Source organism: Malus sylvestris, chromosome 9 (assembly GCF_916048215.2).
Source record: "Malus sylvestris chromosome 9, drMalSylv7.2, whole genome shotgun sequence".
Lineage (NCBI taxonomy): Eukaryota > Viridiplantae > Streptophyta > Magnoliopsida > Rosales > Rosaceae > Malus > Malus sylvestris.
In genome coordinates, this window is record NC_062268.1 from 33,536,181 (window position 1) to 33,548,648 (window position 12,468).

Below are 12,468 nucleotides of genomic sequence, written 5' to 3' on the forward strand. Positions count from 1 at the left end.
CCTTAAATTGCTACAGTCAGTCTTTTAGGGGAATTAAAATTTGGCAACTGAAACTAAAGGCGGAACTTTGCTCAAATTACAGGAATTAAATTCAGCTAACTAAAACTAAAGGGGGAGCTTCGCTCAAATTACGCTAAGAACGTCATGCATTTTTCATCGAAACAAATGGAACCTTACGGAAAAGGTGTGCTTTTGGAAAATTGACCTAATTTTTTTCATTAAGCCTACAAGCTTACTCGTTATCAAAACTGCTCGATGTTAATAGACCGGCTTAAGAAGCTCTACTTCTTGCGATTTCCTCTACAAGCCATCATTTGATGCACAACAAAAATGCAGGAAGGAAATAAGTAAGGAAAGAATTACTTGATAGTTATATTCTTGATAAAATTTGATCCAGAACTACAACAACGTTGTCATAGCATTGTCGGATATACGATGCGTCTTTGTCCCTAGTTGCATAATCAAGCTGCAAATGCACAAAAACATGTCAACTCACTGAATCCATTTTTTGCACCAGACTAAGAGCATTCACCACCTGAAGACCCTAGTTTAATCACCCGTCCCATAATATAGCTTGTAAAGAGAAAAGAAAGACCCAAGTTTTCACAATGCATTCACACCATAGTACCACGACAAAGCTATGCCATCACTTTATATTCTTTGTAATTATCTTATCGTTTGTCAAAAGAAAAACGAATGGGGTTACTTACTCGGGTAACATTGTTGAAGAGGTTGGTATAAAGCTTCCTGAGTTGGGGCCTCTCACTTGCTGGTTTCCCTTGAATTATGGTGTAAAAATCTTGCTTCAACAACGATGAGCTCTTCCTCAGAGCTGCCTGTAATTCTCTCCACGACTCGAACTCTATCAGATCCTTCACTTCCAACAAAGCTTGTGCGTGCCCTCTGATTTTGTCCTCCGCTTCTGCAACCGTCTGATCAGGCGCTACCAGTGGTAGCTCGAACCCAGAAGCAGCTACTGTGAAAAGTGCTTCTTTTGCCAGCAGTGCCACCCAGCTTATTGCTGCCATTGCTCCTATTCTTCTTCTCTTGACATGGAACTCAAAACCCTTCAGTGGCAATGGCTTCTCCCTCAACTGCTGAAACTCATAGGGTTGTTTGAGACAGCAAGAAATTGTATGATTCATGTGTTGCAGTATGGCTGGTTTAAATGCCATTGTTGTTCTTCTGCATAAGAATACAGAGCAAACAAATAGTGGATAAGGATAGAGAGAAATGTCTGCCTGTGGGATTATGGGAAGTGGGTTGGGGTGGAGGGTTGGGCTGGGCTGGTGTTGGGATTAGGCATGGGCTAAAAATATAACATTGTCACCCTATAGAACAAACAAACAAACACACACTTGTAGTTTCCAAAAAAAAAAAAAAAAAAAAAAAACACACTTGTACGGATATAGTCATTTTCATCAAATTTTGTTTGAGTTTTTTATACAACATTTTTTTTAATTGTACAACTTTTGTTCTTAATATTCACATTTAGTTTTTAAGTTGTCTTTCTTTGGCCATCAATTATATTGTCTTATAAATGGTAAAAATCTAATATCGTTTTTTGCAATGGTTGGACCATACGATCCAGGATGGAAATCATCATTTGCGGATTTTTTTGTACTACTTTTTAAATTTTAAATTTTTATGGGTTACTTGGTTTTGAGTTTGAAGTACATCTTTTTGGATTTTCTGGAAACCTTATTTTCAGGGTATATTAGTACTTTCATCTCAACTTTTGGTTATAATTATCATAAACTTGAAATGGTAGCTATAATTCTATATGAGATCTAAATTATGGTTATTTTTCAAAATTACCACACCCCGACCCCCTTATACAAACTGGTCAATAATTAGAACTTGTTTTGGTCAGCCGCCATCATTCCAATTTTTTGTTAACCCGATTGGGCCAGTTGCGCTAATAATTGCCTTTTCAAATTTAATTCCACTAAATATATATTATCTCAATCATACGATATTTCTAACCATTTAGAACTTGTTTGAAAGTATTTTAAAATAATTGAATGTGTTTTTAGAAGAAATATTTTTTTGGAACCCATCATTAATAAAAATGTAAATAAATAAAGACACAACCTGATTCACTAAAAACATTTCAAAACGAGCCCTTAATTAAACAAATTAACTAGAAAATGTGACTAAATTTATCACAAATGTCTGAAATAAGAAAAATAAGTGTGTGTAGTATTTAATTACCTTAGTTCAAGTGGGATGTGTGTGCGCATTAAAAATGTGGCCGCCAGCAGCTTGGAGTACAAAACCAGGCTGCCAAGACAACGACTATATATATAGGAAGTAATATATATGTAACGGTGGGAAGCAAACAACATATAACATTGGACTTCTCTATCTTATAGATTTTTTTTTCCTTTCTAAATTCAATGAATCTTATCTATATATACAGGCATAATTAGGAGTATCGACAATATTTATTCAAGCAACATGATGTATAAGACTGAATACAATATGTACTAATACTAATGTTTTGATTTAGGAACATGTTATAATGTCAACCCTAATAGAAATTTAAGAGAATGGTCTGGAAGTCAACGATACAAACGCCCCTCTATTCTAAACAATTATTTAGATCCTAGTTTATAGTGTTACCAAGTGCCCCAAATAATGTAATGGCCTAAAACAAACAATAATACCCCATATATTGTAACTAATTATTATTGGATTCAATATTAAGGATGGAGAAGAAATGGACGTATTTTTAATATTTTAATTTCAACTCAGATCAGATTTAAGAATTGTGTGACCAATAGTTCTTTGTCGCACTAGGTGACCAAGAGAATGAAAAACCAAATAAATAGAATAATTTATTATAAAATTTATTTTAAGAGATATTTTAGTTCAAAAAACTCATAAATAACAGAGTTAGCAGGTATATTAGACTTAAGACTTGATTTAATATTGGGAGTTAGTGATTTTGTTTAGAAGAGTCAGAAGGGCACACCACAGACAAAAAAAAAAAAACACTTTAAAGTAAACACAATTACCGGTGGCTTGTTTAAGAGTTTGATTTAGATTTGGTGGGTTTGGTTGGAAACCACATGGACAAAATTCAAAGTAGTCACAGACTCAAAGTTGCTGGCGGCTTGTTCTAGAGACTTATTTGACCAGCAAATGATTTTGTGATAATAGTAGTAAGCATAATGCTAGTAGCAGATCTAATTTGTAAATCAAAATTTTGTAAGTTAAATAATGTGGTTGGTTATTGATAATTGAATTATTACTCAAGTGTTTATTTTTTTAGTGATGACATATAATTTGATTTGTAAATTTAATTTAAAATTTTGGTCTTCCTACCATTATCGTATTACTAATTGGAATGTATACTTTTTTGTGACAAGTAAAGTGTACCTGACGAAGCAACCATCATAGATGACACGACCACCGTTGGCAGCGGAGCAGTTGCGAATTTGAGACACGGCGGCAGTGAAGCAAGCAACGCAGTCAGCGGCGGAGAGGTAGTTCCTACACTGCACCATAGCGTAAACAGGGTTGGAACCCCTGACCTGCTGCGCCGTCGCAAAGTGGCTGCTGTTTTCCATCAGTTGCGTTCTGAGGTCGGAAAATGTGGCGTTGAGGTTGGTATAGAACTCGGACGCGTCGGTGGCATTGTATTGGCTGCAGCCCTTGTTTAATAGATTGATCTGTGGGTCTGCATCAACGGCTGTGATGATCAGACAAGTCCATGGCCACCATAGGGTCTGCATAAACTGATATATACATATTATATTATCATCTTCATCTATGACGTATCTCTCTCCCCTCCACATAAGCAGGGCCCTCACCGGGTTAGAAGAAAGAACTTACATGCATAAGTGGGTGGACTTTTGACTTTTCTCACAGTAATGCTTGCAACTTATTTATCATCGTTAAACAAGTTTAAATTTTAAAAATTTATGTCTATTCGGTACATAATGATGCCCTTCTTACAAGCCTACTATAAGACTTTGTAAAATAATATAAGAATTTACAATATTGGGGTATCACAATAATAATTTCAATTATGCGGACGAGCAAATTAGACACCAACGAGGGAGGAGCTTGTCGGGTCCAAAATATAAAACACATGAGAAAGTGACTGGCAGATGTATAAGTAATGACATTAGTATGTAATTTTTATTTAATTTAGATGCATTCGGGTCCTAATTTTTTTGTCAAAATTTGGATAAATTTGCTTTGTATTCCTAAAGTTTGTTCCTTTTTTCGTAACTTCCCAACACCATTTGCATATCATTGAAAACAATTCTATTCATAACACATAAAATTAACAATTTCTGTTTATTCACAATCCAGTTCGGTCCAGCGCTGCACAACAAATACAAGATAGAATTCTCACAGTTCAAACTTTAGTCCATAGCTTTGTTTAATCCATGGTGCCAGTATGCCTTTCTTTTTCTTTTCTTCTTGTCCAAGTTTCCTTCTTATATGATGCATGTGTATAATGTATATTTAATAATTATGGTGATTTAATTGGGCGTGAACTATGCTGAAGGACTACAATATGAGGCGAAGCTACTGTGCCTTGTCCAATAGAGGTGGCAACATCCTTGTGGGCAGCCAATTGATGGCAAAAGCTACTGTGCCTTGTCTTTGTGGGCAGCCAATTGTTGGCAAAGGCTACTATGCCTTGTCCTTGTGGGCAGCTACTGTGCCTTGTCCTTGTGGGCACACAAAGACTACTTCTCATGTCATATTCAACCGAAGGAGGACCAAAAGGTTCGTTTTAGCCCTATAGTCCTTTAATAAATTAATATTTTAATGAACAGTGTCAGGCCATATTTCTTAGGCCATCTCCAACTGAACGAGGGCCAGAGGGCTCGTTTTTTGCCCTCTGGTCCTCCAAGATATTAATATTTTAATGAACAGTACAAAGTCATATTTGCCTCCATCTCCAACCGAGGGTCATAGGGCTCGTTTTAACCCTATGACAAAAAACCGTCTCCAACCGAGGGCTAAATGGCCATGGGCCATACATAAATTATTATTTAAATTTAAAAACTACAACAACTTAAATTTAAAAAGAATGAAAATTATGTAAAAAATGGTGTAGGAATGGCTTAGGTATTTATAGAAAAAAAAAGGAATTTAAAAGAAAAAATTTAAAATTTGGCCCAACAAAAAGGACAATACTGTCGGATATATCCAACAAAAAAGCGTATTAATAATGAGGCCCGTGGCTGGCTGGATTGGGCCAGCCGGTTGGCCGTTTCGTCCTTTTTTGTCCAGTGGGGCCCACTAGCCCTCGGTTGGAGACGGTTTTCGGGCTATTTTCGGCCCTCTGGCCCTCTGGACTCTTCGGTTGGAGATGGTTTTACCATTTCCAACCGAGGGGCCAAAAGGCCATAGGCTAAACACAGCCCTGTGACAAAAAATCATCTCCAACCGAGAGGGTCAAAGGGCCATAGGCTAAACATAATTTATTATTGTAATTGAATTAATATGGTTACTTAATTTAAACTACCTCAATAATTTTTCGAGATGTAATCTCAATAATTTTTCAAATAGAATTTCGAGTGACACGTGTCGATAAGTGAGTAACTTTGCAGATTTATTGTCGTTATGGAATCTCAATAATTTTACATCTCGGATTTCGAGTGACACATGTCGATAAGTAGTAGATATGGAATCTCAATAATTTTACGTCTTAGATTTCGAGTGCACGTGTCGATATGTGAGTAACTTTGCAGATTTTTTGTTGATAAGGAATCTCAATAATTTTACATCTCGTATTTTGAGTGTCACATGTCAAGATGTAATTGGTTGTAGGAATTTTAGATAGGATCTTTATCTGCGTGACACTTCTTATCTTCAGCTTCCAATGTCCATAAATAGGGTGAATATTGAGCTATAATTCAAACACCTTCAGCTTTGCCCTCTCCAATATCTCTTTCAATTCAGTTTCTTTCAATTCAATCTCTTTCAATTCAAGTTTGCGTTGAATTCCAACGTTGGATCCTCTTTGGATTCCAACTGGGGGTCTTCATCCAATTTCGAATTGGAAGAAAAATAGGTGCAGATGAGATGAGAAGATAAGGAGTCTAATGAAGAAGATGAAGCATGGCGCAAAAGAAGCATGGAGTAGGCATTTAAGTTTTATGTTGTTAAATGTTTTTTTTTATGTTGTTTAAGTTTAATGTTATTTAATGTTGTTTAATATTGTTATATTGTTTAATGTTGTTTAATGTTATTTAATTTTGTTTAATGACTTAAGTAGTTATAGGAAAAAAATTAGAATTTTTAATTTTTTTTATTAAAAAAATTCTAAAAAAAATAATCAAATTCGACGGCTAACTGGCTTCAGCATGATGTCAGCTAGTAGCTGTTGGGCTTCAAATTTTTGGACAAGCCTGGGCTGGCTGGTTTGGGCCAATTGGTTGGCCCGATTATGCAATTGTGGCTCAGTTGGGCCCATGAGCCATTTAGCCTAGCCTTTGGTTAGAGACGGTTTTCGTGTCATCTCGAGCTATTTTCGGCCCTATGGCCCTCTGGTCAGATCGGTTGGAGATGGCCTCAGTTTCCTGAGCAATGTACAAGAAAAAGGCATTTGATGAATAGTCCCACCTAAGCGAAAGCCTTGAGGCGAGAGGTGAAGCCTCACAAGACTTAACTTTTGTACTATATATTATATATTATATATATGTATATATTATAGCCTTTTTAGCCAAAATGGTCCATGAGATTTGCATAACACATCATTTTGGTCCTTGAGATTGTCAACAATCCATTGTTTTGGTCATTCCGTTAAAAACTCCGTTAAGTGGACCCTTAGCTCATACCAGAAACTGAGATTTTTGACCGGAAGTTTGGGCAATTTTCAAAGCTTCGTAACTCAATCGTTTCTTAACCAAATTCAACCCATAATATATCAAATGAAGATAGGAAAGTGTTGAACATTATTATACCTATTTGAATGCCCAATGGTTACCGGAAAATAGCCTGAAAGGTGATTGGTCTGCGGAAAAACTAGAAAACTCGCCGAAAACTGGATAAAATTTAAACGTTCATAACTTCTTCAATACTCCATGAATTGAGTGATTCAAAAACAAAAATCATACTTCTCAATGAGACAAAGAGAATGGTACCTTTCTTGATGGCTAACACATCATGGTTTGGCCGGAAAATATCCTGAAAGGTGACTGGTTCGAGGGAAAACTGGAAAACTCGCAGGAAACTTGGTAAACTTTAAACGTTCATAACTTCTTCAATACTCAACGAAATCGAGTGATTCAAAATCATAAATCATATTTCTCGATGAGACAAAGAGAATGGTAGCTTTTTCAACTGCTAACATGTCGTCGTTTGGCCTGAAAACGGCTTGAAAATGGCTGTGTTGGTTTCATCGAGTTAGCCAATTTCGAGTCATTTTTCAGCCAAACCACGACAAGATAGTCATAAAAAAATGTACCATTCTCTTTGTCTCGTCGAGAATTATGATTTTTTTTTTAAATCACTCGATTTCATTGAGTGTTGAAGAAGTTATGAACATTTAAATTTTACCCAGTTTCTGGCGAGTTTTCCAGTTTTTCCGTAGACCAGTCCAGTCACCTTTCATGCTATTTTCCGGCCATCGCTGGCAACCATTGGGCTTCCAAATAGGTATAATCTTGTTCAAAACTTTATGATCTTCATTTTGATATATTATGGGTCGAATTTGGTTAAGAAACGATTGAGTTACGAAACTTTGAAAATTGCCCAAACTTTCGGCCAAAAATCTCAGTTTCTGGTATGAGCTCCGGGACCACTTAACGAAGTTTTTAACGGAAGAACCAAAATAATGGATGATAGACAATCTCAGGGACCATTTCTATTGATTTTCAATCTCAGGGACCAAAGTGATGTGTTATGCAAATCTTAAGGACCATTTTGGCTAAAAGGCCTATATTATAGTACTTTGCAAAAACAAACATTCATTGTCATTATAAAGTGCACAAGTTATAAACAAGTATAACTAACATGATCAAGTTTAATCAAGCAGTTAAATTAATCAATGTTCAAGCATCTGCTTAAGTGAATGCCTATATATATTATATAACAAGAAAAAGAGAAATAAGGATAAATATAAAGACTTATAAAAAAGAATAATATAACATTAAAAATATAATAAAAAGATGTTTTTTCTAGAAGCTAATCATAAGCAAATTTTGGAAAATAATAAATAAATAAATAAAAGGGTTATCTAATAATATGTATCTCGTATATGAGGAAATAAATATTAAAAACAAAAAGTGAAGAGTAAGGAGATGGTGGGTAATAAATGTCAGTAAGTGAAGATAGTGGGGTAATAAATATTAACAAAGTGAGGTAGGTAAAGCTTTAAATACAAAAATTAAAAATTAAAAAACAACCTCAGCTTAAAAAACCCTAGTCGTCGTCTTCATCTCCTTCATCTCCTTCGCTGGTTTCTTGGTCTACAGCTCAAAAATAGCCCTGCAACTAAAAGTAATCCAGATTTCTGCAACCTAAAAATGAAAAAGGGATACCCAGTTGACTGCTCAGGCGCCTAAGCGCGCCCCGATGAGCCTAGGCGAGTATTTCGCCCACTCCCACAAAACAAAGGCGAAAATGGTGAAGCCCTACCTCCAAGGCCGCCTAGGCGTGCCCTGAGGCGAGTTTTTTCAAACACCAAGATGTACTCATGGTAGAAGTTTTTAGGCAGACAATTGCTGACAACATCCTTGTGGGCAGTTATTGTGCCTTGTCCAACAGAGGTGGCTTGGTAAGAACATGTCTCCTTCCGTCTACATTTTCTGAAGGACTACCAGTATTATGTTCCGTAACCCTAACTTAGACAATGCTCGGTGCAGGTTCATCCACATTCATCGGTTGAGGACTTGGATGATTTTTCAACACTTCTTCAGGTATCTCTGGTTGAACCGTGGTAGTGAAGTAATAGAAGCCGGCATGGTTGTGAATGATTGGACGACATTCTGTGGGTTAGACACCACTGCCATAGAACTCTTAGTTATCGAAATAGTTTCAAGTTGAGGGAGGAAGTCACTGTTTGATAGCTTTATTTGAGTTACAATCTATCTGCTAGCAATCTCGTGAGTAGTTATCTCTTTTCTAACGTGTCTATTATTTGGAAATCGTTTCAAAATTCTGATATTTCATTTTTTTAAAGTCTTATTTGTTAGAGCTCAGATTTTACCTGGTGTGTGATTAAGAAGACGATTGGAATTTGTTCATGGAAAGTGTTGTACACGTCAAAAGTATGATTTGATCCCTATAGTCTCAGTTGTCGCGATATAAACCTTGAGTTGAATATCAGAGTACACATACCACAATGAACGAACGTGGAACAAACAAGACTACAAAATAAGAATATTATTAAACCAAAGAGAATGCCGAAATGGCTACAAAACTCCAAGAGGCTACATTGTAAATAACTTATTGTCAAACTAAATTACAAGCTTTATTTATAGAGCAATAAACCTAAGAAACCCTAATGCGTAAATGCCAAAAATACCCTACTACAAAATCAAATCAAATCTCTAATTAATTTCCTAAATAAACGTAATAAATTCCAACACCCCCCGTCAAACTCATGGCGGAACACGACATGGGTTTGCCAAAGTAGATGTGGATGCAAGACTCCAAATTCCAGTGCTAGTGTCAGTGCCAATGCCAGTGCCAATACCAATGCCAATGCCAATACCAATGCCAATGCCAATACCAATACCAATGCCAATGCTAATGCCAATTGCGAATTTCCAAACAAACTTGAACAAACTGATACGCAGCGGACAAACGGATGAACAAATTGATACCCATCTAGAACAGATTAAATTCCGACGAATCGAACCTGCTCTGATACCAAGTTGAATATCATAGTGCGCATACCACAATGAACGAACGCGGAACAAACAAGACTACAAAATAAGAATATTATTAAACTAAAGAGAATGTCGAAACGACTACAAAACTCCAAGAGGCTACATTGTGAATAACTTATTTTCAAACCAAATTACAAGCTCTATTTATAGAGCAATAAACCTAAGAAACCCTAATGCGTAAATGCCAAAAACACCCTACTACAAAATCAAATCAAATCTCTAATTAATTTCCTAAATAAACCTAATAAATTCCAACACCTTGCAGTTTACTAATTGTTGCACTTCAAGGATGTTTATTTATTCATAGTCACTCGTGAGCTAATTATGCAGTGAAAAAATTGTTTAAATCAAGTTAGTCCCCTTTAATTGCTACAATCAGTCTTGTAGGGGAATTAAAATTCGGCAACTGAAACTAAAGGCGAAAATTCGCAAATATTGAATGTACAACAAAAATGCAGGAAGGAAATAAGAAAGGAAAGAATTACTTGATAGTTATATTCTTGATAAAATTTGATCCAGAACTACAACAATGTTGTCATAGCATTGTCGGATATACGATGCGTCTTTGTCCCTAGCTGCATAATCAAGCTACAAATGCACAAAAACATGTCAAGTCACTGAATCCATTTTTTGCACCAGACTAAGAGCATTCACCCCTTGAAGACCCTAGTTTAATTCACCCGTCCCATAATATAGCTTGTAAAGAGAAAAGAAAGACCCAAGTTTTCACAATGCACTCACACCACAGTACAAAGCTACGTCATCATTTTATATTCTTTGTAATTATCTTATCGTTTGTCAAAAGAAAAACGAATGGGGTTACTTACTCGGGTAACATTGTTGAAGATGTCGGTATAAAGCTTCCTGAGTTGGGGCCTCTCACTTGCTGGTTTCCCTTGAATTATGGTGTAAAAATCTTGCTTCAACAACGATGAGCTCTTCCTCAAAGCTGCCTGTAATTCTCTACACGGCTCGAACTCTATCAGATCCTTCACATCCAACAAAGCTTGTGCGTGCCTTCTAATTTCGTCCTCTGCTTCTGCAACCATCTGATGGCACAAACAACTTCGGGATGTGGCAATGTAAGGTCAAGGATGTGTTGGTTCAACAAGATCTACCTTGCCGCTTTGGGAGATAAGCCAGAAGCTATGTCGAAGTCGGAATGGGAGAAATTAAATTTGTGGGCTTGCTCTACAATTCGATTGTGCCTTGCAAAAACTTAGAAGTATTTTGTGATGCGGGAGACATTGGCAACTCTGTTGTGGAAAAAATTAGAAGGCAAGTACATGACGAAGAGTGCAGAGAACCAGCTACATTTGAAGAAAAAGCTTTACCGCTTCCAATACAAAGAAGATACAAAAATGATTAGACACCTTGATGCTTTTAATAAGTTGATTGCCGATTTGATGAATTTAGATGAGGATATTAAGGATGAAGATAAGGCCTTAATATTATTGAATTCCTTGCCAGACTCTTATGAGCATTTTGTTACCACTATTATGCATGGTAAAGAAACTGTGAAATTTGAAGATGTGTCGAATGCCTTGATGAATTATGAAATGAGGCATAGAGATAAAAATCATGATAGTACCTTTGAGGCTTTGTTTGTTAGAGGTAGATCATCAAAGAGGAGATCTTTCTCTAGAAAGAAAAAATCACTTTCTCTACCTAGAGGAACTTCTAAATGTAGAAAAAGTTTGGAAATGGATGAACTTGCTTTTTGTCATAATAAAAAAATTGGAAGAAAGATTGTCCTAGGTTGAAGACCAAAGGCAAAGTGAGTTCTGAAGCTATTGTTGATGAGCTTGAAAAAGATTTTTATGATTTTGCTTTAACCACTTCCACATCATTTGATTGTGCTACTAAGTGGGTGTTGGATACGAGTTGTACTCATCATATGACTCCTCACAAGGATTGGTTTTCAAGCTTGAAAAAGTTTGATGGTGGTGTTGTTTTCATGGGAGATGACAATCCTTGTACAACAAAAGGGATCGGTACAGTTCGTTTGAAGTTGCATGATGGTATGGTTAAAGAGTTGACAGGTGTTCAGTATGTACCGAATTTGAAGAAAAATCTTATTTCTTTGGGGACTTTAGATTCCAATGGCTTCAGGTTTCATTCAGATGGGCAGACATTGAAAGTTACTTATGGTGCATTTGTTGTGATGAAAGCTCATTGATGTGGTCATTTATATCTATTGCAAGGAAGCACCGTGACAGGTGAAGCGTCTATAGTCTCAGAAAATATGGGCACATCTGATTCAGATACTACTAGACTGTGGCATATGAGATTAGGCCATGCCGGTGAGAGACCTCTACAAGGGCTTGTGAAACAAGGTCTTCTAAAAGGTGCCACGACTTGTAAGCTTGATTTTTGCGAGCATTGTGTCTTGGGAAGCAAACTAGAGTGAAGTTTGGTACTGCAGTACATCAGACAAAGGGCATTCTTGATTATGTGCATTCAGATGTTTAGGTCCTACAAAGACTCATTCTTTGAGTGGTACATATTGGTTCATGACCTTTGTTAATGATTATTCTAGAAGGTCTTGGATCTACACTATGAAGCACAAAAGTGAGGTGTTGAGCATTTTCTTAAGTTGGAA

At 36.4% G+C, this 12,468-nt stretch overlaps 1 protein-coding gene, 1 long non-coding RNA gene and 1 pseudogene across 2 annotated transcripts; 1 reads left to right on the top strand and 2 right to left on the bottom strand.

The window, feature by feature from the left end:
• The window catches only part of LOC126633990 (protein DJ-1 homolog D-like), a 71,906-nt pseudogene that overhangs the window by 15,298 nt on the left and 44,140 nt on the right, over positions 1-12,468 (top strand).
• LOC126582129 (uncharacterized) lies at positions 191-3,803 on the bottom strand. Its single transcript, XM_050246146.1, has 3 exons — positions 3,385-3,803; positions 711-1,185; positions 191-466 (listed from the first exon to the last, which is right to left on the bottom strand). Exons 1-3 carry the CDS (start codon positions 3,801-3,803, stop codon positions 371-373), a joined length of 990 nt encoding a protein of 329 aa, XP_050102103.1. The 3' UTR covers positions 191-370.
• LOC126582137 (uncharacterized) lies at positions 10,338-10,870 on the bottom strand. Its single transcript, XR_007609278.1, has 2 exons — positions 10,694-10,870; positions 10,338-10,454 (listed from the first exon to the last, which is right to left on the bottom strand). It is a non-coding gene; the product is annotated as an uncharacterized LOC126582137 (long non-coding RNA).